General features: G+C 35.4%; 2 protein-coding genes across 3 annotated transcripts in view; one reads left to right on the top strand and one right to left on the bottom strand.

The window, feature by feature from the left end:
- Window positions 1–13,096, top strand: part of LOC144958143 (endoplasmic reticulum membrane sensor NFE2L1-like) — a 13,744-nt gene extending 648 nt beyond the window's left edge. Inside the window, exons 1-11 of one of the 2 annotated variants that reach the window (XM_078889889.1) lie at window positions 1–1,628; window positions 2,288–2,419; window positions 2,876–2,975; window positions 4,046–4,134; window positions 4,728–4,868; window positions 5,621–5,936; window positions 6,497–6,712; window positions 7,533–7,606; window positions 8,417–8,749; window positions 9,919–10,083; window positions 10,897–13,096. The exon at window positions 1–1,628 is cut by the window's left edge and continues 546 nt beyond it. In XM_078889889.1, the coding sequence (XP_078746015.1) occupies window positions 987–1,628; window positions 2,288–2,419; window positions 2,876–2,975; window positions 4,046–4,134; window positions 4,728–4,868; window positions 5,621–5,936; window positions 6,497–6,712; window positions 7,533–7,606; window positions 8,417–8,749; window positions 9,919–10,083; window positions 10,897–11,307 (2,619 nt within the window). In that variant the 5' untranslated portion in view covers window positions 1–986 and the 3' untranslated portion in view covers window positions 11,308–13,096. The remainder of the gene's footprint in view (window positions 1,629–2,287; window positions 2,420–2,875; window positions 2,976–4,045; window positions 4,135–4,727; window positions 4,869–5,620; window positions 5,937–6,496; window positions 6,713–7,532; window positions 7,607–8,416; window positions 8,750–9,918; window positions 10,084–10,896) is intronic. The other variant, XM_078889890.1, reaches the window with a different exon arrangement.
- Window positions 13,097–22,292: 9,196 nt separating this feature from the next.
- LOC144957995 (uncharacterized) overlaps window positions 22,293–27,500 on the bottom strand; it is a 5,748-nt gene continuing 540 nt past the window's right edge. Inside the window, exons 2-4 of the mRNA XM_078889574.1 lie at window positions 26,901–27,091; window positions 24,956–25,140; window positions 22,293–24,619 (exon numbers count right to left, since the gene is read on the bottom strand). Coding sequence (XP_078745700.1) covers window positions 24,459–24,619; window positions 24,956–25,140; window positions 26,901–27,061 — 507 coding nt within the window. The 5' untranslated portion in view covers window positions 27,062–27,091 and the 3' untranslated portion in view covers window positions 22,293–24,458. The remainder of the gene's footprint in view (window positions 24,620–24,955; window positions 25,141–26,900; window positions 27,092–27,500) is intronic.

The following is a 27,500-nucleotide window of genomic DNA, read 5'->3' as shown; positions in this document are numbered from 1 at the left end:
GTCAAATTGCTTGTGACATTCATGGGTTCTGTCAATAGTGAATGATGTAATCATGTAAATATTGAAAAATGAAATAATAATAATATTGATGTGTTGTTATTTTCCTCGGTAAAACCGGATGTATATACCTAAAAATAACAACATGACTACTTCCGCTATACCCGTTGTGACGCATGCGCAAAGTCATTCCATGTGAAAATCTTCCAATCTGCTGATTCACGTCTCGTATGTAAACTAAAGGAACATTCCCGACAAAGTCAAAATTTCAGCGAAATTTCACACTCCCCTCTAACAGTTTTCCGGGAAAATACAACACGGAAAATAGATTTAGCTGCAAATTCCCAAGGAAGTGTTTTCCTTAACATGTGTGTGACAGAAATTTGATTGGAATTAACCGGCTTTGTTTTTCCAAGTTAAAAAACAACAAAGAAAATTGGAAAGAAACGGTCATTCATTCATCTAATGTAATGTGACGTCAGTTCAATGTTGTCAAAAGACGCCTTTTTAGGGTCACAGCACATTACGTCACATAGCAGACTAGATAGCACATCGGGCATTATTTGAGCTGTGCGTGTGTATAATTATAATAAAAAAGGATATGAATGAGCATTAGTTATGAATTAAATCAACCAGTATTGGTTTTCTTTGGTAAACAAGCTGTTGTCAAAATAATACCATCTGATTCTGATGTCTCAGTCTCGCCTCATTGTTTGACCAGTTCCAAGGGTCGGAGTCGGGTGTCCAAAATTAGAAACTTGCTGATAGTTTTTGTTGGTCCCTCATGAATCAACATTGGTGCATTTACCTTATACATTGGGTGTGATGTGATGTGTGGCCGTGTTTAAGTTTAACACTTCTTCATTAGTCATCATACACTGTTCACCGGACTTGTTTGATTTCCAATGTTTTCTTCACGTTACATTACTTACATTTAAATTTGTTTTGAACGGACCGAACACAAAGCAGTTCAGGCAACTTCCTGGAGGATGATCAAAGAATATTTTACGGATGGCCTCATCGGCTTGGCCATCCTGCTCAGCCTTTTACGCACAGATCTCAGTGGTTTGACGAATATAAACAATCTCATCAACTACCCAGAAGTTCAAGATATTATTCAGGGACAAACAGTGGTCTACTCACCAGCAAATTTTCATTCAACAAACAGTATACATTCATTTAGGCATCCCAAACTCAGAGACACGGAAGCTTTGAGTGTTTTGTACAGAAATGTCATCAATAATTTCAACACATCTCATATTCACCCTTCTAATCTCAATCAAATTGAAGCTTTCCTTGTAAGCGGATCTCAACATAATGCCAATATAGTTGATCCTTCATTTATAAATGTAAATAGTGATGATAATAATAATAATCAGTCAACTGTTACTGCTGTAAATAATAATATTACTGAATTACAAAGTGACAATGTACCAGAGAGTTCCTCACAATCTCAAGCATTACCACAGGAGAGTGCCAATTTATTCAATGAATTGGAGAGCATCACGAATATTGAGCCTGAAGTAAATGACTCCAGTACCTCATCTCAAGTGGAGCAGCCATTATCCGTTGATGTTTCATTTTTATTCAATAATTATAGCCCTTTCCCCGGTTGCAATTTAACAAGAGAGGTACTTAAGTTTTCTCATTTTTATATAAAATTAGTGTTAAATGTCACAGTTAAATTAAAGTTTTAGTTTTAAAATAAAAGTGTTCAACTTGCTTAGAAAATTTTTGGCCCCTTTAGTTTTAAAATTTAATTGCAATGTAGATCTTTTATTGACTGATTAATTTATTTTTAGAAAATATATATTTCTGTTCAATATAAATTTGAAATTGAAGGGTTTTGTAGTGAACATCTTATTTCCTTATCAAACTTGTTCTGTAGTTATGTTAATTGACTGCAGGCTTTATTTATTCTTCCATTTCATCCCTCTTTAACATTTAACAGTGCTGATGGTTCTCCTCGGATCCGCGGAAATCCGCGATTTTGGAGTCCAGAGGGGAATTTACTCCTTTTAAAAATTGCATTTTCTTGAAACAATGTGCTAGCAATGAGAGAGTTGATGTGTGGTGGAACACACAGGTGCAGTTTCCCACTCTCCAGAAGTTAGCTAGAGTATCAATAATAGTCTCAATTGCTCTAAAAGTGGGGTTTAGTGCAGTAAAAATGGGACTTAAAGGCAATCATTCAGCATTTTCCTACTTTTTCACTTTTTGTCACCATCAGCACTGATTTAAAAAGAATGAACTTATCAATTGCAATTTATTTCTTCTACCTTATTTTCAGGATCTGAATCTCATCGAGCTTTTGTGGAAACAGGATGTTGATTTGGGCGTGGGCAAGGAGGTGTATGACCATTCTTTGAGGGAGGAGTTGGAGAAGCAGCGTGAACAGGAGCAATTCAAGCAACAGGAAAAGGTATGAATGAATTGCAAGTAAAAAAGGGTTTGGGGTGGATATGCGGGTGGGGGATGGTTAGGGAACTAAGCTATCACTGTCAATGATTGTGAATTACACAACCTGTTCCAGATGTGATTTTCAATTATCTTTGTCGACATTTTTCATTTATAATTTATTATCTTTTTAGATTCTTTTATTACTATTATTATTATTATTAACAAATTTTTTTTTTTTTTGATGAGTTGAAAAATATTTCTTTAGATCTTTGAATTGCTTTGCTTTTAAAAGTAAAATATATATAAACTTTCAATATAGGTACGGTATATATTTTAAATATTTTAAAATGAAATTTATTGTCATTTTGAGTTTTGTCAATTATTTATCTCGTACAGTGTTTTATTTTTCGGTCATTTATTGAGTTGTCAAGTTTTGATATGTTAGTTTTTCATTTCTCTGTTTGTATTCTGTGTTTAGCTCAAGGCCCAAGTTGCTGCTCGTGAAAAACAGGAAAAAAATAAACAGGAAGAGGCGAGCAAGTGGTTGAACAGAAATTATTCCAGGGATGGAGAAACTGGTGAGTTTTTTTGGCTTTTTTTTTTCTAACAATCTCATATTTTGTCTTTTTTTTTTCTTTCTTCTTTTCTCCCTTCTCTCCTTCTTTTCTTCCTTCTTTCCCCCTCTTCCCCCCCCCCCCCCCCCCCCCCCCCCCCCTCTCTCTCTCTCTCTCTCTCTCTCTCTCTCTCTCTCTCTCTCTCTCTCTCTCTCTCTCTCTCTCTCTCTCTCTCTCTCTCTATTTCTATCTCTATCTTTCCCTCTCCTCCTCCTCTATCTCTCTCTGTGTCTTTCTCTGTCATTCCCTTTCCTCCTCACTCCTTTCATTCTTTCTCTATTATTTTACCTTCTTCACTTATCACTTATCATTTTTTCAATGCCAGGCTGAGCTAACTAAATATCTGATTACAACTGTAGAAAAGTATCAGGGAGTTGCATAGAAGTGCACATGGACCTTTTAAAAATGTGTTTTATTTTATTTTTTTTTTTTTTAAAACAAATTATTTGTATTGTCGTCAATCCATTTATACCACATGGCTGCCAACTGTCCTGATAAAATTGGGACTTTCCCGATTTGGCAATCTGGAGAAAAATTTGTTTAAAAAAAAAAATTGGACTTTTGTATTTATGGAAATGACCCTTGCATGTTCTAGGATTGTATATTTCTGACTAGCAAATTAAAACAAGGACACTCAAGGCTCTTAATCTAGATATGTAGTATATAGTAGTCCAAACATATGCCGAAACACATGCAATCTAATGAAAGATGTGGTACAGGGGAAAATGGAGGGCAAACAAAGAAGGGGAAGACCTAGGCTTAGTGATATAAAAAATATCCTAGAATGGACAGATGTGAATGGAAGAAAGTTAAGTGATACTGTCAAAAGACGAAGGGAATGGGCAGACTTTTGTCATCGCAGAGTGCGGGCGGCCTATGTCAATGAGGACGACGCTGCATAGTAAGTCCAAACACACTGTTGTTTTAGATCATGATAGGGGCTTAAGGGTGTCCCGATTTTGCTATTCGAAAAGTTGACCGCTATAATACCATTTAGTGATCGGGGTTTGCATTTTTATTTCATTAATTTTCAGGTGAATGGGTCAAGAAACAAGATACGTCAACTGCCAAGGACAATAGCCCTGCTAGTGAAACTGTTGCTACTAATGTCGATGAAAATGACGTAAGTCTACAATGCACTATTTGTAACACACACACACCCTCCCACCCCCCTCCCCCTCACCAACTTCCTGTTATATTGAGGTGAATCTGACTTGGAAAATTCTGGGTGAGGTTCTTTGACCTCCCATGATGGGCAGGAGGTCACTAGCTGTGTCTTCTATCCCCTAATATATGTTTTCTGAGTTGCTTTCTGTCTTTGTTATGGAATGGGATTGCTCAGTTTTGATGAACACCAAACCATTTCCCCATAGTGGGAACGATCTATATTCAGGTTTTCGTCTAACCGAATGCCAATCACATGGTTTGCTGCTGTCAAACGAACGATTGGATATTTCTTAATAAATGTAAACGCGCTGCTTTATTTATGAAATGAGTAAATCTAACCATGGGTCAAGCTGGACAATATCATCTATTTTCGTGTTGGACATTTCAAAAACTGTGAGCGCTTTTTATTATGTATGTTATTTTGAGCACATTTTACAATGTGATTAATTACTCGAGCGCATGGGAAAATCATAATAGATGGTCTTCATTGTCAGCATATTTTAAATGATTCCTCACAAATGAATAGATTGACTGGTCTTTATGTTACAGGACTTTCTTACGTTGGAAGCTGCCCTGGATTACATTTGCACTAGAGTCGATGTTGACGAATTTCAGTCCAACTTAGATGCCTCCGTGACTGACTCATTTGCAGATGATTTGGCCAATTTCAATGCATCCGCAGAGGCGCAGGTATGTTAACCAGATTGGATAGTTTTGTCATGATTATTAAGAATAAAGTATGTGCCATTTGACCTGTATTGCACTTATTCTACTTTTCCAATTGATGGGAGTTTTTTGAGTTTCCTTCCTTTCAGTTAACCTTATATTATATCTTTCTTATCCAATGCGTGTTGTGTATGAAAAGAGGGTTTTAAATTTTGCATTTCCAGCTTGAATGTTTCTTTTAAAAAAATTTTTAATCTGAAACATTTCAAATTTTGATTGTAGCCTGTGGTAGGTGTGCAAATGAGGTTCAGATGTTTTTGTTAAATATTTAAATTTTATAAAATATTTGGGCATATTAGGGGAAAAAAGTTATGTTGGCTTCAACTATTTTCAATAACTCTAAAGCTGTAATGCAGATTGCATTGTCTAATTCAGTGCTGATGGTTTTCCTCGGATCCGCAGAAATCCGCGATTTTTGTGTCCGAGGAGGAATTTCCTCCTTTGAAAAAAGGCATTTTCCTCAATCAAATTTTCCGGCTTTGAGAGATTTAATGAAAATTAATGTGTAGTGGAACAAACTGGTGCAGTTTCCCCACTATCCAGAAGATAGCTAGAGTCATCTCAATGGCTCTAAAAGTGGGGGTTAGTGAAGTAAACATGTGACGTAAAGAAAACCATTCATAATTTTCCTCCTTTTTCCCTTTTTGTCACCATCAGCACTGCTAATTGGAAACTTTCAAAACCCTCTTAAAATGATTTTTTTTTTTATCCTACAGCCTCAGACCATGGAGCAGTTGTGCATGGATAATCTGCTGCAACCGGTTCAAAATTTGGAGAATGAATGGAGTGAAGTGGAAGAATATTTGAATGTCTCCCTCACTACCCCTCCCTCAGTGGATTCAGTGTTGGTCGGTGGGGCTCAACAGTCATTGACTAGCACCACCTCTCAAGAATTTGACCTTTGTGCCAAATCAGAGATTGCACCTCCCGTCCAATCTGTTTTGGAGAATAACCTATTCACCAGTGCTGACTTGCCTCTCATTCAGGATGCCACTCTACCTTCCTCTGATATCGAGCCTGTCCCCGAACTGGGTTAGTCTTATATTTATAATGTGTATGATGTAATTTCAATTTATACCAAATTATAAAGATTATCTGAGGGGTGAAATTTGACCAAATTTTCTTCTGTTTTCTTTTTTTTTCTTGTACCATGTACATGTTTATGGTGGATTGTATCTCAAATTAATTTTTTTCTAAATCACTAGTGCTACAATACCTTAACAAAACCCTGTTTAACTCCCTCGAGTTCACCCTCATTGAAAATCGAACAAATGTTCGATTTTCCATGCATATGAACTTGATAAGAGTTAATGGAAACTGACAAACGTAATTCAATAAACCTCTTGAAATCAAATTTTTGTTCCAAACCTGGTATATAAAGGAGTTTAAAGCATAAGTTTAGTGTATTTAAACACACACGGGTAATTTTTAAGGGTAGTTATAATATAATGTCCACTATGTCATAATCCCTGAAAACTACGAATTTTTCCAATTTGAGGGAGGCAGTTCTGCATGCCTTTCTGGACCTTGGGATTAGTGGAACCAGGATTATCATTGTTTTTTTATTTTTTTTATTTTTTAAAATGTTTTAGGAGCCGTGACCCTGACCAATTCCAGCATGCCTCCCCAACCGTGTGCTATGAACACGTCCCTGGACTGGGAGGCTGGGAACATGACCAATATATTTGGAAACCTGACTGCCTTGCCCCAAGACAACATTGACGACATTGATTTAGAGAACATGGAGGATCTCTTCAACACAATGACAGAAGCCTCAGACTTGCTGTACAATGTTACTGGCTCCTCAGGTAATTCAATACATGACCTGCCTCATTCATGGGCTATTTTGTTTGAATATGCGGCTACTTGGTCTTGTGGTATGACATTCATTTGCTTTTGGATCAGGAGGTCCTGGGTTTGAGTCTTGCTCTGAACAGCCCATAGTTGAGTCCTTGGAAAAGGCTCTTTACTCACATTCTATCTCTCTACTCAGGTGTGAAATGAGTACCTGGCCATTAACACTTATATTTCTATCTGAATAACAGGCGTCGTGTCTCGTCTTACACATTAAGGGTTGCTTTTGGTTAGGGACACCTTGTAAAGAGCTTTGAGCAAATTTTATGGAATAAGTGCAATAGAAATGCTCTTTTTTTTATCTCTTCTTTTTTTGATGTCGAGGAAATTGTATTTTAAGTCAAAATGATCAGAGTTGAGAAATATCTTTTCTCTTTTTTAATTTGTAAAAAAAATAAATTTAATTTTAGAATTATATAAAGTTGGCTTTAATAATTAATGATCAGAAGCATAAAGATAATACTTAAAGTAGAATACTGTTTCGAAACAATTTGCACATATAGCATAAGTGGATTGAGCTGGTTTTTTTTCAAAGTTAGAAGGGACTATTAGATTTAAGTCTGAAGGATATGACGTAAATATTTATATAAATTGTTTTTTGTTTTTTTTTCAACATGGGAATTTTAAGTTGCTCGTTAATTCTTTCAATGATTTCATTCGAAGTAGGATCAGCCCCCATTAATAAAAATGATGACGGTATACATCTACATTTTGTTCAAATTTTCTAATTGGTTTAATGCTGTGATATTTCTATAATTTATTTTTATCCCACAGATGTGGACAGTTTTGCCATGTCGGGGACTGGAAATGATACAGTCAACTCTTTGCCTTCAGCATCTTTCACAGAGGTACGGCACCAAAGGCCATTGTAAACTCTGATTTCATGTCTTCATATGATTTCATTTCTCTCTATCTTTGGAAGAGGATTAAAAAAAAAAAAAAATTAGATTGCGGCTCTCCAGTGTATAATTGTTGATTATAGAAATGGGTGTTTCAAGCAATAATCGTTTTTTCATTTTTTTCATAATATCATTTTTTGATAATCTCATCCAATCTTAATCAGTGCTAATGGTTTTCCTTGGATCCGCGGAAATCCGCGATTTTTGTGTCAGAGAAATATCCTCCTTTTAAAAAAAATGACACTTTCCTCAATCAAATTTTTGGCCTTGAGAGATTTGATGTGTGGTGGACCAAAGTGGTGCAGCTTCCCCACTATCCGGAAGATCGCTAGAATAGTTTATCATCTCAATGGCTCTAAAAGGGGTGTTAGTGAAGTAAACATGTGGCGTAAAGAAAACCATTCATAATTTTCCTCCTTTTTCCCTTTTTGTCACCATCAGCACTGAAGAGGATTAAAAAAGAAAAAAAAAAAAGATTGCGGCTCTCCAGTGTATAATTGTTGATTATAGAAATGGGTGATTCAAGCATTTATCATTTTTGCATTTTTTCATAATATTTTTTGATAATCTCATCCAATCGTAATGACCAAATCGGAAGCTTGTTTGATAGAATAAAAATGTCCAATAATTTTTAGATCCCTTCATATAAATAAATAAGATAAATAACTTAACCGGGCTTTTTGAAATCTGATATTAACATTACCCATTCTGATGTTTCGATAAGTAATCCTTTTTATCACATCTTGTTTGATTTTGTAGACCCAGGAATTGGCTGATGCCTTTGATGGTCTGGAAGGAGCCACAGGCGGTGCCGACTACAGTGGACCCAATGCCTTTGATGCTCCGTACAGAAAAGTTTCTCGTTTGTCTGAATCATCCTCTGACTCTGGATTTGGTGGCAAAGGAGCTTTCAGTTCTTCATCTTCAAATTCTTCATCCTATGCCGGCAGCCCAGCTGACTCGACCATGGGATACCACAACCTCACCAACTCAAACGACACAGAACACGACCCTCATGGCACTAAAACTTTGGCTCATCAAGTTGCCCACAACCACACTTACAATACCTTGCCTGGACATGTACCCAGAGAGGTAAGGAAGATGCTATTTCTGAGTGGGGTTCCTTACCTCCCATAGTTGGCAGGGAGGCACTTACTGATACTTCTATCCCCCCCCCCCCCCCCCTATATATCTATTTTCCAACATGATTTCTGTCTTTGTCTTGGAATGAGATTACCTGGTCTTGTCCAGGCCCTGGCCGGATACCCAAGCTGGGAGGGAAACAGTCAAATGTATAGTTAAGAGTTTTGGGAGATGATATTTTTTTTCATTGTAAATCATCTCTCTTGTTATGTACTGTAATTTTAAAAAAAATTTTAACATGATTTTTAAACATTTGAATGTGTTCCTCTTAGTGGGATCTTGTGCTGGTGTCTAGGTGAAACATTTAGGTAATCTCAAACTAAGTATTCTGATAGTGTGCTCTTGGAATCTACATCTGTTACCTATTTGTACCATTCCCCTTTGTCTTACTTTTTCTTCAAGTCCTTTTAATTGTACATCTGGAATGTTTTCATCTATCAAATGGCACTGATATGACCTAAATGTGTTGCAAGTGCAGTAAAACCCTTAAAAACAACCAATCAACATTTCCATTTGCGTGACTGGTCCATACTTGCCTATTATTACGGACCATCCGTAATTGTTACGGAAGCGTAAGGACAATTACAGACTTACGGAAATAGAAGAAATATTACTGATACAAATGGTCGCAACGTTAAATTAAAAAATAATAATTAAAAAAAAATTATTTACCGCATGCTACAATAAAAAATCTCAATGCCTCGTTGGCTGGCGATGAGTGATGTCATGGGCTTGACACAGAAACTTTACCCTCATCGGTAGACACAGTGCAGTGTCGAAAGTAGGTCATCAATAAGCATATTATTATCGCGGGGGTCATTGGCGATGCCCAGCCGAGCGTAAGTAGTAGGCCTATATAACACGATAAGTTTATTTTACATATATAAAAGGGTGTATCTATCATTATTTTTGTTTGCTTTAGTATTACTGAAATTTGACCATTAATTACTGATGAATTTTGTATTTCTTACTGAATTTGAAATTTTCAAGTTGGCAGGTATGCTGGTCTAGCAACTGAGCTGTTGGGACCCCCGAGGCACTGATATGGATTATTAAAAACTAAGTGTTGAAAATGCTACTCTACTTCTAAAACCATTTTGTAATTCTGTTTTTGTCAGGTAAAGAAATACGCCCCGAAGCCCCAGTCTAAGAAAGGACCTCAGTGCAGGGATGAGAAGAAGGCCATGGAGATGAAGGTCCCGTTTAGTATTGACGAGATTGTTGAGTCGCCTGTAGAGACCTTCAATGATTTGCTCACCAAGTACACCCTGACTGAGGAACAGGTAATGTTTTCTCCTTTGTAATCCTAAGATTTTTAATAGCAAGACTATGTTTCTTTATGTTTATGACTACGCATAATTAAAACTGCAGGGTTCTGGTTATTCTACTCTTGGTTCTAATGATTTTGTTTTATGCGCTCAGTGGCCCAGCGGTACGGTGCTGTCGTCTTGTCACAAAAGTCAACAAGTAGTGTTAAGCATGGTCAGTGGCCGGACGGGTGGCACTCATTGTTGAAAATTCTGGTCCCGAAGTTGTCCTTGGGTAAGGCGATTAACACACAATACCCCACTTGACTCAGGTGTGGATGAGTACCTGGCTATATAGGCAGTCAAAGATCGTGTAAGGGTGTCATTACAAAATGCCTAATAGGTGACAGGTACTGTGTGAATTGGAAATAGTCTTCTATATGGCCTGCTTGGGGGGGGGGGGGGGGATAATTGAAACATTCCAAAGTGCATTAAGCATGGTAAATGTATGGAAATGTGCTACATAGATGTTCATATTTATTATTTAACGTTTCCCACAAATTTGTTGAAATAGTTTATTTTGGCTCAAATTTAAGTCTGATGTCATATATAAACCCTGTTCTGTTCATGACCAAGAGTGTCGGAAAACCAGATAAATTAACTTGACATTATGAAGGACTGTGTTACCCCGAACGCTGAGCTCCGTTTTCTTGCCTAAACTGAGAACTTGCCGTGAATCCTTCATTTCTTGCATCATTGTTTTAAAAATATATTTAAGGAGATCATTTTGAACAATTTTTATCTTTTTGTTGTTGTTTATTTTGTATATTTAATTATTTGTTTTCCCAGCTTACTCTTATTCGGGACATTCGCAGAAGAGGGAAGAATAAATTGGCAGCCCAGAACTGTCGCAAGCGTAAGGTGGGTGTCATCGTCACCTTATCGGATGAAATGACTGATCTACAAAAGGCACGGGACAGGCTGATGGAGGAACGCGAGGAGATGGAACGAGAGACCAGGAGAATGAGGGAGAAGTTTGGACACCTTTACACCCACATTTTTGAATCGCTCCGCGATGAGCATGGACAGCCATATGACCCCAACCAGTACTCCCTACAACAGTCGAGTGATGGAAACGTGTTCCTGGTCCCGAGGAACGTTACCACAAACACCACCACAGACGTCAACGGTAACAGCAGCAGTGGTAGGGGTAGCCGTGATCGCAATGACAGAATCAAAAAGAGGAGGTCTGACAATTGAGCTCCTGGGTGGGGTTCTGACCTCCCACAGTGGGCAGGCAGGGACTTGATTGCTGTATCTTCTATCCCATCTCTGGGTGGTGTTCCCATACCTGCCAAGTCTCCCGATAAAATCGGATTTACTCCGATTTTTTTCTCCTTCTTGAATACCCCGCCGTATATGGAAAATTCAGATTTATATTTTTTTCATTCATCATGTCTTGACCATAAAAAAAGTAAATAAGAAAATGCGAAACTGATTTTTCATGTTGGTGAGTGCAAATTTGTTCAATTTATGGTACTAAGTAATACTCATTAAGGGATGCTTGGCAACTTTCATAAAATTTAGGTTTACTCCTATTTTTCCCCCCCAGACTCTTTTTTTCTTTTTTGGTTTGACTCCAATATATTTTCAGCATAGGTTGGCAGGTATGGGTTCCCGACCTCCCATAGTGGGCAGGGAGGTACTAGCCGTATCTTCTGTCCCTCTGTATCTGTTGCAAGCGCCATAAAACCCTTAAAAACTAACAAACCAAACAAATTGAGCCCAGGCTTGTTCGAATGCTTTGAAAACTCACAACATCATCAGCATTCCATCTTGTAGCTTTTTTTTTTTTTATTTTTTTTTGTATTTTGTAGGTCTACAATTGAAACAAGTTGTAAAGTTTTTGGAATTTTTTTTATTTTTTTAAATTTTTCTTCTTTCTCATTGAAATATCTAGGCAAGTCGGCCGTGTACAATTTTTTCCATTTCCCCCAGGGTTTTGGTTCATTGATTTCCTGCTTTAGGTTTGTATTCCCATGTTTTTGTTCAACCAAGTGGGCATTGACAAGGAGCTCGAATAATGTGATTGAGTTTAAATAATAGGATTTGGGATGGGTTTTTTTTTTCTTTTGGTAAGAAGTGATGCTTGCTTCGATTTCCATACCATAAATAATTGTATATTTTTCTTTCTTGTCGTTGTAAATTTCCATTTATTGAATTTTTTCTTGGTTGCAATATATAGATCTGCCCAATTCTCACTAAGCAGGGATCGTGTTAATTATGTGTGATTCCTGTAGTGGATGGTGTACTCGCTCACACAGGTCCGTCTGTTTCTTACTCCATTATTATGTTGTGTCTTGTGGGTTTTTTTTGTTTTTAAAAACATTTTTAATGATTTGTTTGTCTATCAATAATGGACAGGATTTTATTTTAAAGAAACTATTTGGTTAGACATGAATCATGATTTCACTGTGGTTTGTGATTTTCTTTATTTAATTGCTGCTCCCCCCCCCCCCCCCCCCCCCCCCCCCCCCCCCGGCAGCTAAAGGCCTACTCCTACTCATTTTTCAAATCATTTTTGGTTAATTTTTTTTACTCGATACAGTTGTCGTAGTCGAATTTCAGTGGTCCACTTCAAGTCTCTATTAAACTGGGTGGTCTTACGTCATGCTGGTTCTTACTTCTGCTTTGTTCCCCACTCTTCCATTTTCTATTACCTCTAAACATGCATCTATATATATACATCTACTTTTTTTTTCTTTCTCTTGGTCGCCTTTGATCCATCCAAGGGCATTTTATCCTCGTTTTCCTCGACACTTGACACACCTGCCATTTATTCTGACCATTTTGAGTATTGTTTTATTATATTCTTCTTCTTGATTTGATGAAGAAGAGAAAGTAGATTCTTGAAGAAAAGAGTGTCTTGTATAGTACACACACACTGTAGCTGTTTTTTGTGTGTTTTTTTTTAATGGAAAAAATAATTTGATATTGTATTGTAAGAGAATGGTCTGAACCAGTTTGAATTTGGACATGCCTACAAAAATGAATTCTTAAAAGATTGAACTTACAACAGTCAATTTTGCAAAAGTATATTTGTGGTTCTGAACATCCTCTAACATCAGGGCTTATTATATTTGGTGGTAATGGTGGAAGAAGAAGTAGATATAAATATATGTGTTTTTTATTTTTTGTTGTTGTGTGTGCGACCATATGCATTATCTCTTATCTTTCAATGGTGCAGATGTCAAAATGTATTATCATCATGTAGGTGTTACTTGGAGAGTAAAACAAAATATTTGTAAATCACTACATCACTACCATTCCTGCCAGTTCACCTATTCTCTAGCTATAAATAAAATTGTTGACCTGCTTTTTATTTTATTTTATTTCATTAGGGTTTTACATCAGTCCCTTCCTCCTGTAACTGATAATGAGATTGTCCTCTATGACTGCCACTTGCTTTGACCTAGTATCAATATCAATGGGTGTTGATGTATTGTAATCATCCGTCAGGGCATATTAACTCACTCAATCCTAGAGATTTTTTCTACTTTTCAAAATTGGAAAAAATATATTAAAAATGAGCATGTACATAGCTAGTTTTAAACAACTACCATTAACATGTAAAAACTAAAAACATAAGCTTTGATACTACGCCTATAATTTGTCTCAGAAAAATGTAATAAATAGGCACGGCGTAATAGTAGCCTGTATAAAATACGGGTATAGTCGGTGTTAGGGTTGAGTGAGCCTACCTCTTAGACATATTTTTGTGAAGATATGATTGGTAATAAGATTCAATCTATTGAATAGTGTCATGTATATCATTTTATTCTATTTAATTTTTTTATATTTTTTTTTTTAAAGTTATACTTTTATTTAAACGTTAGTATTTTGATGAGCTTGGGGTTTTCTTTTGAGGTAGCTTTTATCAGAGACATCCATCACGTGACTTGTGTTTTCCTCTACTTAGGGAAAATGATATGATAAGCTCAAATTTTAACAGGTGCTCACATAGGATGGTGACTGATATATATATCTAAGACGATTAAAGGGGGCAATATGAGTAATTTTCATACAGGGGTTTTTTTTTTCTTTTTTTTCTTCTCTTTTTTTTTTGTTTTTGTAAGGAGACTAATGTGAAAACCCTGCTCTTAATAGAGGTGATACACATGCAGTCTGAGTGTATGGGGACATCTCAAGATGCATTTGGTGGAGGTTTGCATTTGGGCATTTAGTCCTTTTAAAAATTATATATACATATATATATATATATTAGAGGGGAGGGAATCTCAATAGTTTACCACTGTCCTCCAAAGAGTAGCAGGGAACTGTGCCATTGTCTGTTCATCGCTACCCATGCAGACACTGGCAAACACCACAGTTTCACGGGCATTATGGATTTGAAGGATTTCTACTTTTAAAGAAAGAAGAAAAAAAGAACCAAACAAAATGGATTGGAACGTTGATTTTTGAATTAACCCTCTCCTTACCAACTATAGGAAAATCGTCACATTCGTTACAGTACAACCAACTTTTTTCCTATTCAAATTTCTTTTGTACATCATAAAATGTCCAATGAGCATGTTTTGCTAAAGTTATTTTTTATCGCAAAAACTTTACAGTGATTGTGTTTGAGTGATAAAAAATTTATTTTTGTGTTAGTTGCGTGTGAAGTTTTGAGGAAAATCCTGAAAATGGCAGGTAATGAGAGGGTTAACTATACAATTTCGATTCCCTGGCAAAGGGGGGGGGGGGGGGGGGGGGGGGGGGGGGGGTGAGACATCCTCAAGCATTCATTCTGTACTTGGAACACCTCTATAAAGAATTGTAATGAAATAATGTTGACTTCTTGTATTCTGGGCTTTCAATTTAATCATAATACGTACTAAGACTAATTATATGAAATGAAATTTTCTGTTTTTTATCCCATCTGCCTCATTTCCTGTGATGCGCATCTGTCTGTAATTGGAATTATTCTCAAATTTGGCGTAGTTATGGGACATTCATATGATAGTTGGCATTGATTATGATTATTATCATTATGACTTATTCTTCTTCTTATTATTACTCTTTATGGGTTTATTATTACATTGTAAATTGGATCACAGCTTAATCACTCAAAGACGTCTTGTGGATTAATTTTTTGAAAATTGTGTTCCAAAATTTTTCCATAAGAATTTGACAAAATATTTAACTTCGTTTTTTTTTTTTTTTACTCTCCGTTAATTTGAAATGGTGGGGGTCCCAGTTGCTGAGTTGTTAGAACACTTCAATTCACATGCAAAGGGATTGAGATCCATTTCGGTGGTCTAGATTTTTTTCTGACCCCTTCCCCCCCCCTGTCAACCCAACAGTGGTTGCGTTGCTGCTGGTGGAAAGCACTTAGTGATAGACTAGTGTCCCGTCCCAAGGGTAGCAAGTAGTTGCTATTGTCCATTTTCGCACAATAGAAACCGGGATAAACTCCTCCAGCTCCATGGGCCTTATGGCTTTGAGGGATTTTGTTTAACTCTCTTGAGTTCATATGAATGGAAAACTAACTAATTTGTTTGATTTTCAATCATGGTGAACTCTAGAGGGCTGAGGGGAAATGGGGTGAGAGAGTGTATCATCAGGCTATTCAGATTCATTTAGATTGTAATAATTTTAATATAGAAAGTGAAATCAGACTTTGGAGTTGGGTCTTTCCTTTCGATGTGCAAACATATCTGTGATTTTTAGCAGGGTAGCTGCACCGCACTGCACTGCCAATGATGATTTAAAAATAATAATAATAATAATAATGTGTACTATTTTCATTCTACTACCACTGCCTTAAGCATGCATGTGTTGTGTGTGTCGTCGGTTGTGTCATTAAGTGCTTGTTTCTCATCATGAACGTATTTGATGTTGATGTTATCATCATTATATTATTATTACTGTTATTAGTGTTGTTGATGTGGTTCTGACCTAGCAAGACACCCCCATAAGACTTACAGCATTTTGTAGTTGTTTTCTCTCCTTTTTGTTTTATTTATCTCTCACCGATCTGTTTTTTTTTTTGTTTTTTTTTAAGTCTTTGTGTTTTGAACTTGTTCATGCTGGTTAGGCCTCAATTTTAATTTTAATTGCTTAAACAAAAACAACAACAAAACATGCTGATAGAAAACATGTCATGCATTCATTTCCTTGCTTGACTTTACTCGTTGGATTTGATTTCATACAGGCTTTGTATCTGGGGAAATCAAGCACCATTTTTGTATAGTTTGTATATAGTGTTAGTTGGATATTAATCATTGCACCTTTTTAAAAAAAAAAAATTTTTTTTAAACTTCCTTTTATAAATTAAATATAGAGTAAAAATTGACTTTGGACTTGTGTGAGAATCACTGCCTGAGAGAATTTGGTAGGTATTGGATTGGATTTTTTTGGTAAACATTTGAGTGCACCCATTTCGTCAAAGATTGTGCCTGGGGGATAGATAACTGATTTCGTCAAAGATTGTGCCTGGGGGATAGATAACTGTAAGCCGAGTTAGAGTCGGATTCTTACGGGTGCTTTATCCTCTAACAATCTTTACCGTAGCTGCCAGCTGTTCTGATACAATCAGGACTGTCCCAATTTGGCGATCGGAGAAAAACTGTATGAAAACAAAATTGGACTGTCTGGAATTGAACCCTTGTCTATCCCAGGATTATGCTTCTTTGACTAACAAATCAAAATTAGGAACATAATAATAAATAAGCTCTCTGAATCAAAATTGTATTATAATAGACCAAACATAACAGTTGTTTTGGGTCATGTCGGTATTGTGCATTAGGGTGTCCTACTTTGGTTTTGGCTTTCTGAAAAGTTGGCAGCTTTGCTTTTCCCATTTCCTTCGTCTAATTTTAAAGATTTCTAAAAATGTTCTGTGTGTCGTTGTGTAGTAGTTTCATTCTGTAGCGGTTTAATGACAGAACTTTCTATATTGTTAAACAGAAGTATTTTTTATTGAAATCCGGAGAACAAAAATTGAATGTTGAGATACTTTCATTGCTAATGTGTCTTTGTAAAATCTTGAGTAAAATGTGTCATTAAAAGAAAAAATTCCATTCTTTTAAACGTCTCCATACTTACGGAACAAACAGATGATATTATTTCTATTTTACTATTATCAGCTGTTCGTTTATATTCGAGGCTGTGCTAAAAGGTTGTTTTTATGACTTTCATCACAAAATTACTCCAATAATAAGTTATTTGAAAAAAAAAAAAAAAGAATTGTTTTCATCAGTTACGTTAGTTGATTGGTGTTAAATAATCCAAAAACTGGGGATCTAGCTCCAATAGAATAGCAGAAATTGTTTCAAGATCTAGCTCCAATGATGTAGCAGAAATTGTTTCTAGAAGGTTCAAGAAAGCGTGGATAGAATATCGACTTTGTCCACACATGTTCGACACTTTAGAAAGCTATAATCCAGTTCCCCTTTGTCTTGCTTTCTCTTGGCTGCTTTCATTGTAATTCTAGAACTTTCTATCCCATTTTCTTCCTTTTTACTGGCGCTGATATAACCTAGATGTGTTGCAAGCGCCGTAAAACCCTTAAAAAAAATAAATTAAAAAATTACTATAATTGTAATGCTAGATTGTCAATTTTTGGATTATTTTTTTTATTATTTAACCCATAGAAATCAATTTTTTTCCCGAAACAAGTTAGTATTGGAGTATTTTTGTGGTGAATGTCGCAGAAACGACCTTTTGGCACAACCTCATTTGTGATGTAATTTAACAGAAGCTGATTCTATGTTTTTGTATTATAAATATTGGGAGTTTCAATTATTGTCCTTTGTATTTTTTTCTTCATATAATTGTAATATTATAATTGTCATCCCATTCTGTATTGATATATCGATAATATGTTTTATGAAAAAAATTGCAGCAAAATCTCTATTGTTCATTTTATCACAATTGACATCCAGAAAAATAAAAATAAAATATTTTTGAAAAGAATTTAGTGTTTCTTATTTCGTTATTGTTTTGTCCGTTTGAATGACAAATTAGGGAGCAGGCTGATTTTTATTTTTTCGTTGTGGTTTTTTTAAATTTTTTTTTTTGCTTTGTCAGGCACTGTCCATACTTTTTCAGATCTTTTGTCTATTGAGGAAGTTGTGGGTCTGGGTGGGGTTCCTGACCTCCCATAGTGGGCAGAGCGGTCACTTACTTTGTCTTCTATCCCCCTATATCGTGTTTTCCAACTTGCTTTCTGTTATTGTCTTGGAATGAGATTACTTAGTTTTGTTCTGGCCCTAGTTGGGAGGGAAACAGACAGATGTATAGTTAGAGTATTGGGAGTTTATATTTTAAATCATCTCTCTGTTATGTACTTTTTTTTTTTTTTAAATTCTTAACATAAGATTTGTAAACATTTGAGTGTATTCTTCTTAGTGGGAACTTGTGCTCGTGTCTGGATGAGAATTTTAGATGATCTCAAACTAAATACAGTGATAGTGAGCTCTTGGAATCTACATCTATTCCTCATTTGAACCATTTTCCTCAATCTAAAATGCTTGTATTATCCAATTTTCTTCCTTTTTACTGGCGCTGATATGACCTAAATGTTTTGCAAGCGCCGTGAAACCCTTAAAAACAAAATATACTTTTTCAGATCTTTGTGTTTTGAGAAAGTTCTGGGTTTGGGTTGGGTCTTGACCCACAACTATTGGCAGGAGGTCACACACTGTGTCTTCTATACCCGTATATCTGTTTTCTAACTTGCTTTTTGTTATTGTCGTGGAATGAGATTAATTGGTTTTGTCCTTTCCCTTCTCTGAATCCTTTGACAAGAGGGAAACAGTCAAATGTATAGTTGTAGTTTTGGGAGATGATATTTTTTTCCTTGTAAATCATCTCTCTGTTATGTATTGTTATATATATTTGTTGTTTTGAATGTATAATGTAATGTAAGCATTTGAGTGTGTACTTTTTAGTGGGATCCTATGCTTGTGGCTGGATAAGACTTTAAGAAGATGATCTCAAATAATGCACAAGGATAGTATACTCCTTGAATCAAAATCTATTCCCTATTTGTCCCATTCCCTTTGTCTTACTTTTCTTGTAGATCTAAGCTTTTAACATTTTTTTGCTTGACCTATTTTCTTCCTTTTTACTGGCACTGAAATGACCCAAATGTGTCGTAAGCGACGACATACCCTTAAAATCAAAGTTATGGGTGGTGGGCAGGACACTCGCTGTTACTTCTATCCACTTTTATCTGTTTTCTGAGTTGCTTTCTGTCTTTGACTTGGAATGAGATTACTTGGTATGTCCTGCACCTGGCCGGAGTCATTGACCAGGAGGGAACAGTTAAACATTACATTAGTCAGTTTGGGAGTTGATCTGCGTTTTCCTTGTAAATCATCTCTGTTATGTACTGGTATAAAGATATTTGTTTTGTTTGGAAGATAACTTGTAAACATTCGAGTGTAATCCTCTTGATGGAATCCTGTGCTGGTTTCTGGAAGAGACTTTTAACTTTTAGGTGATTTCAAACTGAGTACGTTGACAGTATGCTCTTGGAATTTCCAACTATTCTCTATTTAAACCATTCCCCTTTTGACTTACTTTTTATTGGGTATTTGAATTGTAAATTTATACTTTTTTTTTTTTTTTTGGACAATCCCATTTTCTTCCTTTTTTTTTATTGGCGCTGATACTGATATGACCTAAATGTGTTTGCCTGGGTGGGGTTCCTGACCTCCCACAGTGGGCAGGGGGTACATACTGTGTCTTCTATCCCATTATATCTGTTTTCTAACATGCTTTCTGTCTTTTGTCTTGGAATGTGATTACTTGGTTTTGTCCTGTCCCTGGCCGGAGTCCTAGCTGGGAGGGAAACAGTCAAATGCATAGTTATTGTTTTGGGAGATATTTTTTTCCTTGTAAATCATCTCTCTGTTATGTATTATTATGTTTGTTATTTTGAATGTATAATGTAAGCATTTGAGTGTGTTCCTCTTTGTTGGATTTTGTGCTTGTGTCTGGATGAGACTTATAGGTGATCTCAAACTAAGTACACTGGTGGTATGCTCTTGGAATCTACATCTGATCCCTATTTGTTCTCAGTTCCCCTATGTCTTACTTGTTCTTGGGTGCTTTAATTGTAATTCTAGAACTTTTTACTATCCCATTTTCTTCCTTTTTACTGGCGCTGATATAACCTAAATGTGTTGCAAGCGCCGTAAAACCCTTAAAAACAAACAAATAAACAAACCTAAATGTGTTTGCAAGTGCAAGCCGTAAATCCCTTAAAAACAAAGTTCTGGGTAGGGGGCGGTAGGTCACTTGCTGTGTCTTCTACACCTCACATGTCCCCCCCACTCCCCGAGTTCTTTCTGTCTTTGTTTTGGAATGAGATTACTTTGTCCAGGCCCCGACCGGAGTCCTTAGTTGAGGAGGAAACGGTCAAATGTGCAGTATTTGTTTTGGGGAATATTTTCTTCCTTACCTCTGTGATGTAGTAGTTTTATGGTTTGTAAGCATTGAGTGACTTCTTGGTGAGATCCTGTTTCATGTGTCTGAATGAGACTTTTACTTTTAGGTGATCTCAAACTAAGTACACCGACAGTGTGTTCATTGAATCTAAGTCTGTTTCCTATTTAAACCATTACCCTTTGTCTTAATTATTCTCGTGTGCCTTTATACCTGCGCTGAAAATGACCTAAATGTGTCACAAGAGTCATAAAACCCTGAAAAACAACAAAACCAAGATGGATGGCCAGAATAGGGACACCGATACGTGGATAGAAAAAATATGCTGGGAAGTGGTAGAAACAGCAAGACGGCTGACTAAGCCACAATGGGTAGATTTTTTGGGATTCTTTTTATTTTCTTATAAAGTATTTTTTTTTCTGCTTTGTCTGGCATTGTTTCAAACACACTCTTTCAGATTTTTATCTGGCAGACCAATGCCGAACTCATTGTCCTAGAAATAGAAAGGCTAACATTCATCAATCCCTGAGGGGAAACACACCTGCTACAACCTAATAATTCCATTCCAGCGCAAGAGCAGAAAAACAATAGTAAGATCTTTGCTTCATACCCCCTGGGATGCCAAATGGCCAGGGTTTTTTCACACCTAGGCAGCTATTCCTGTCTCCAAGAAGGCCCTTCTTCTCAAGACAGAGGTAATATTACTGGAATTGAAGCAACAAGGCCCCAAACACCTACAAAGGAAAGGGGAGGGTTAAACTGACACGGCAGTTTTTTGCAACCCCCCTAATTTTGCAAGCTAAAACAGTAAACTGTGCAACAAAATTGTAAAAAGTTGCGATTAATTTTCCTAAAATCTATAATAAGTTCATGAAAGAGAAAGGTATTTGTTTCTAAGGGTTTGCAACAAATGTAAGGTCATATCAGCACCAGTACAAAGGAAGAAAATGAGATAATAAAAAAAGAAACTACTCTTGATTAATTACCTTCACGAGCTACACAAGCTTAAATGACAAAAAAAAAAATTCGTCTTCTTTTTAATTTTTTTCTTTGCCTAAATTTCCAAAAAATTGCAGAATTTGTGGCCGCAATGCAAATCAGTGATATTTTGAGATTTTTTTCAGCCGCAAACGATGTAAAAAACGGCCATTCCAGGTTAAAAGATGTTTTTGTTTGCTCATTTACCAGGTAGGTGAAATGTGACGATTCGCTCAATTCCATGGTATTTTTTGAAAAAAAAAAAATTTGGCATCCCTGATACTGATACCCAAAAGGCACCAAGTTTGATTCCCATCACGCTGTGTGGCCTTGAGCAAGTCACACTCAGCCTGCATTGCGACGTCTGACGTCTGGGTTATTCCAGTCCTCCCTTGGAAGACAAGACTTTCCCTTGGGGATTAATGGAGGGAACGAGTAGACAGCAATAGCATTTTCTTGCATGAACGGTCACGGGTCCCCACCAAGAACCGCATAATACCCAATTATATAAGACCCAAGACTGAAACTTAACACACTCAACCCTAACACCGACTATGTCCGTAGTTTACCCGGGTTACTTTTACCCCATGCCTACTTATTACATTTTTATAAGACAAATTATAGGCGTAGAATCAAAGCTAATGTTTTAAAAAAATTTTACATGTTAATGATAGTTGAATAAAACTATCTATGTACATACTCAATTTTAACACATTTTTTCCAATTTTGAAAAGTAGCAAAAGTCTCTAGGATTGAGTGAGTTAATCCTTGTAACACAATCTATCGAAATATAAAGGAGACAACACTGAAGCTTAATCTTGGTAACATAATCGTAATGTATTTATTGAATATATAACGAGTGTGTCATAAAACTGTGGAATGTTTCATGGAATGTGTTATTTATTTACAGCATGTGTACATTATCATGGAATGGGACATACATAATATGTTCAAGATGACTTTCAATTCCCAAAGAAAATAGCATTTGAAATGGGAATTATTTGACAATACAGATTGATGCATCTTTGACAACTTTACCCAATAAAACCTTTTTTAAAAATCCATATAATCTAATGAAGCCTAAACCAAAATTATTTAAACCTTCTCAACGACATTCCTGAAAAAAAAAAAAAAACCAAAACCCCCAAAACAAAAGTAAACAAATATATAAAGGTAAATAGCCAAATTATAGAACTTATTTTAAAACCCACTAAATAATCAGTAAAATGGCTACACGAAAACTAGGCAGTAAAATATTGTATTAGAAAATATATATAAAAATGAAATAAACTCAATAACTTTGATTCAACGACACCAATCGCTTGGACACAAAACAAATTTTCTTTTTCTAATTTGTTTTAAAACCAAATTGAGTTTAGTCCTCAAACTTGAAGTTTCTACATTACAAAGAAGAGGAAGAACTTGTAATAACATTTAATTTAAGAGATGTAATAAAGCTAAAAGAAAACTAAAATGATCTTAAAACTGTTGCCACATTGCTTGCAGAATTTTAAAAAGCCTTAACTAAAATCTTGAAGGGGTCATTTCACCAATGTCCTTATAAAAATATTCCTCGACCTCCTGTTTCACAAAATGCCAGGTTTATACAAACTTGAACCTAGATAAATTAATCTTCCTGAATTAAAATGCTTGTAAGAAATATTATTTTTAAATTATACCAATCCTGACTTATGAATGATTTTAAGGTTAAAGTATAAAAAGGGAAAGTTTTAACAACCATCTTTGTAAATTCATACTTTTAAAAGGTAATTTCATCTAATTTTCATTAGCACTTTCCTTGAATAAAAGAGTTTAAATTTAAGGTTAAGAGTTAAGGAGGATGACTAATAAATAAAAGCTCAAACGTGAAAACAGAAACGGCTCATTTTAATATTTTCGTTGTAGTCAAACAAAACTGAAGATAGATTTTTAAAAAATAAAACTGACTTTGTCAAAATTATCCCCTTCTTTTTAAAGTTATGAAAGTCAATAGAAATATAAATGGAACCACATTCTTTAATTTTTTTTTTCCAATAAAAGAGACAAAAAGAAAAAAAAATCTTGCCAGGCCTTATGAAAAGAAGCAAACATTATTGTGATAAACTCCTTTATTTATATAATTAGTTTTAATGGATTTAAGTATTTATCAAGATACAAAATTCAATAAAGAATCAATGAAATATTTCCTTCAGAAAGAATCAGTTTAAACAAAAAAAAATCAATGAACATTTCGTTTGTGAAAATGAGATTTACAAAATGAAATACGTTTATATATATTATATTCAGACTCTATTTATTTAATTAGTTGACTAATTTTTAAAAAAGACGACACCTCCTTCCATTATTACTCCCTTTAATTTCTGGTATCAGCCTACAATATAAAGCATTTCATTGGATAACTGATATCACATAACATTTAGCCTTGAATTTAAAAAAAAAAGAGAATTTTTTTGGTGTGTAAGTTAAAATAAGATCAATCTGAAGTCATTTGACTGATAACTGATACCACACAACATTTAGCCTTCAATTTATTTTTCTAATTTTTAATTTTATTTTGTAAGCTAAAACAAGATCCATCTCAAGCATTTGACTGTCTGGGTTTTATATTCACAGCGGACAAGTTTTCATTCAAAGAGTAAAACGGGACACCCTCCAGCGCACTACGGCCTTGACCCAAAATGGCAAAATATGTTTGGACTATAATAAAATATCATCCAGACTTAGAGCTTTACTCTCTATTTGTTTGTTTCGTGTTTTAAATTGCCAGTCAAAAAATCTTAATCCTGGGACATGCCAGGGCCAATTCCTTACACGCATAATGTCTAATATATTTTTTTGTTTCACAACATCGACAGTTCCGAAATATATATATTGTCAAAAGGCTCACACGCTTCTCTCATCAAACATCATTTAAAAAAACAAAACGAAAAAAAAACAACCAAAAACAAACATAAAACAAGAACAAGCTTGATGTTGAATCAGATACCATATCGATACCGTTCCCAGCACACTGCACTGATGACCCAAGCCAATAAGATAAACGTACAATAAACTCCTCCCGCAGCGGTTCCTTTGGCATATGCCCCGTATTGAGAAGCCTTCACGTACTTGCAGCGTGCATAGTAGATCTTGGATTGCTCTGAAATCAGGAAGAAAGCAATTACGACGCTTTACTCTTGTGTTCAAAATTGTTTAAGAAGATATATCTTATATATATAAACCAGTACCTGACTGCTTACAGCTTTGTCTTTTTTCGAAAAAAAAAAAAAAAAAAGTAATAACTCCTTACAGACTGATTCATGTGTCTTCCTATATGTTAAAGTGTTGCTACTGACTTGGAACCCCTTGCAAAGTAGTTTGAGCACATTTAGTGGAAATTATGTTAAATAAAAGCTCAAAGTTTTAAATGAAAATGGAAGATCTTGCCCTGGAAACAAAAGACGAAATTAAAAAAAAAAATAAATAGAAACTTTACCAGCTAAAAGGATTGCAAAAAGGCCAAACAAGGGATTGATGAAAAGTGAGAGAAATGCGATGGGCCAGTTGTCATTGGGTCTCTTCCAAGGGTCAGGCTGATTGGCAACGATAGGAAGGACGTAAGACATACCAGACATGGTGTAGGTGGAGTATAAACTGCGTCGACTGCCATACAACATGGACCTGTGGAATGCGTTGAATGGAAATTCATTTCTCATAAGCAACATTATTATCATAATTATTATTAATAATAATAATCATTATGGAATAATAGTAGTAATAATAATAATAATAATAATAATAATATTAATAATAATAAATAGCGCTTATATCATAGTGTATTACCATGTCTAAACAGACACCAAGCGCTTCACATTGACATCAATTGAAATATACGAGTACAAATAGACAAAACAAACAGATCATCAATTAATTACATTTGAAAACAAATGGGTTTTTAGTTGAGTTTTAAAAGATTGAATGGATGAGGATGACCTACGGGATGCTGGTTGGCAATTCCAACACTGAAGGGTGGAAAACTGAAATGATTGATTGCCAACCTTAGGAAGTACCTTTGGCCTCACCAACAACAACAAGTATAATAATAATAATAATGATAATAATAATAATAATAATAATGATAATAATAATAATAATAATAATAATAATAATAATAATAATAATAATAACAATAATAATAATAACAAATAAAAATAATAATAAAAACAATAATAATAATAATAATAATAATAATAATAATAATAATAATAATAATAATAATAATAATAATAATAATAATAATAATAATAATGATAATAATAATCATAACGGTAATGAAATTATAAAAGGTGATTTTCTCTCGAAAATCCAAACGACAATGGAAAAAAAAAAGAAAAGAAAAGAAAAGGGCCATAACCTCTCTTCAATCTCATCTTGCTTCGATATTATATTACGTACTCAGTCTTATAATTTTGCCATTCTGAATGAAGTTCGGTAAATAGGGTACTGTTCTAGTTACAGAAAATCTGCTATGAAAGTTTTAACTAGTTGGTCTGTGTAATTTGACATGAACTAATCGGGGAACCAAATGTTTAACAGTGAAATATGGAGAAAGACCGACCAGTCTACAAGTCATATCACAGGCTTAACTCTCTCCTTACCAGCCATTTTCAGAAATTTTCATGAAACTCCACACCCACCCAACACAAAAATAGATTTTTTTCTACTCAAACAGAAAAGGAACAAGTACATTCCATATATAATAATGTCAAGTGTCTAATTTTATATCGCTATTACAAAGTATTTTCTTTATAATTTGTGATGTACAAAAGAAATCAGAATGAGAAAAATGTTGGTTGCATCGTAACGAATGTGACGATTTTCCTATGGGTGGTAAGGACGGGGTTAATGGCTCTCAAGGACGACAGAAGTCTTTTGTTTGTTTGTTGCTTTAGGTCTCTTCCAACACAATTGAGGTTATATGAGAGACCGCTGAAACAAAAAAACAAGCAATCTAACAAAAATAGTACAAATGTAAATCAAAATCATAACCTAAAGATATCATAAGCTAAATTATAAATAACCAAGAACAAACAGGCAGAATATTTACAGAAAAAAAAAATATCCCCTGTCAAAAATACAATCACAAACCAAAGAAGCAGGATAGGCTAGTAAAGAGAAGAAGAAACGACATCACTATCGGATCGTACACCCATGCGAACATCATAGGTATACGATTCAAGGGTGATGCTCCCATCCAACCACCCGCCACTATCGGATCGTACACCCATGCGAACATCATAGGTATACGATTCAAGGGTGATGCTCCCATCCAACCACCCGCCACTATCGGATCGTACACCCATGCGAACATCATAGGTATACGATTCAAGGGTGATGCTCCCATCCAACCACCCGCTCGACAGGAGTCAACACAGACTTACCTTGATCCTGTCATGCTCTGTCCCCCGACAATACTGGACTTTGATGCGAATCGCCTCATGCCCCCACCACCACCCCCTCCCCCTCCGGGGGCATCCAGGTAGTTGGTGCTTCCTGTTTGTGAGTCGCCATAGTAATAGGCTGGATAGCCAGGCGTGGACATTGCGTTGGTGCCAGTTGTCAGTTACTCTTGCTGAAAAGGAAAAGAAAAATACATGAAAGGTGAAGCAGTTTGGGTGTTATGGTTAGAAATCTAGGGATGATTCATTGAAGGAATCTCTTGTGTAACAAGTCATCCCTCCCCTCCCCTGTTAATCATGATAATGATAATAATAATAATAATAATAATAATAATAATAATAATAACAACAATAAGAGCGAAAATCTGGTATCACAGTTGTACTGTAGCGATGAGAGAAATAACTGGTCACTTGTACTTGTTCATTCAACACTGTACCGATCCGTGACAGTAAGTAACTCTATCTTTAACGCTGTACAGTATGTTACAATGTATATTATATAATATTATGGTGTTTAAGATAGACGTGCTGTCTTTTGAATAACGATATTTGTGTTTAAAACTTTTTAAAGACAGTGCGTGC

The sequence above is a fragment of the Berghia stephanieae genome, chromosome 12, assembly GCF_034508935.2.
Source record: "Berghia stephanieae isolate SIO BIC M18660-M18661 chromosome 12, UCSD_Bste_1.3, whole genome shotgun sequence".
NCBI lineage: Eukaryota > Metazoa > Mollusca > Gastropoda > Nudibranchia > Aeolidiidae > Berghia > Berghia stephanieae.
Note: the sequence above shows the minus strand (reverse complement) of the source record. Positions and strands in the feature narration are given on the sequence as shown.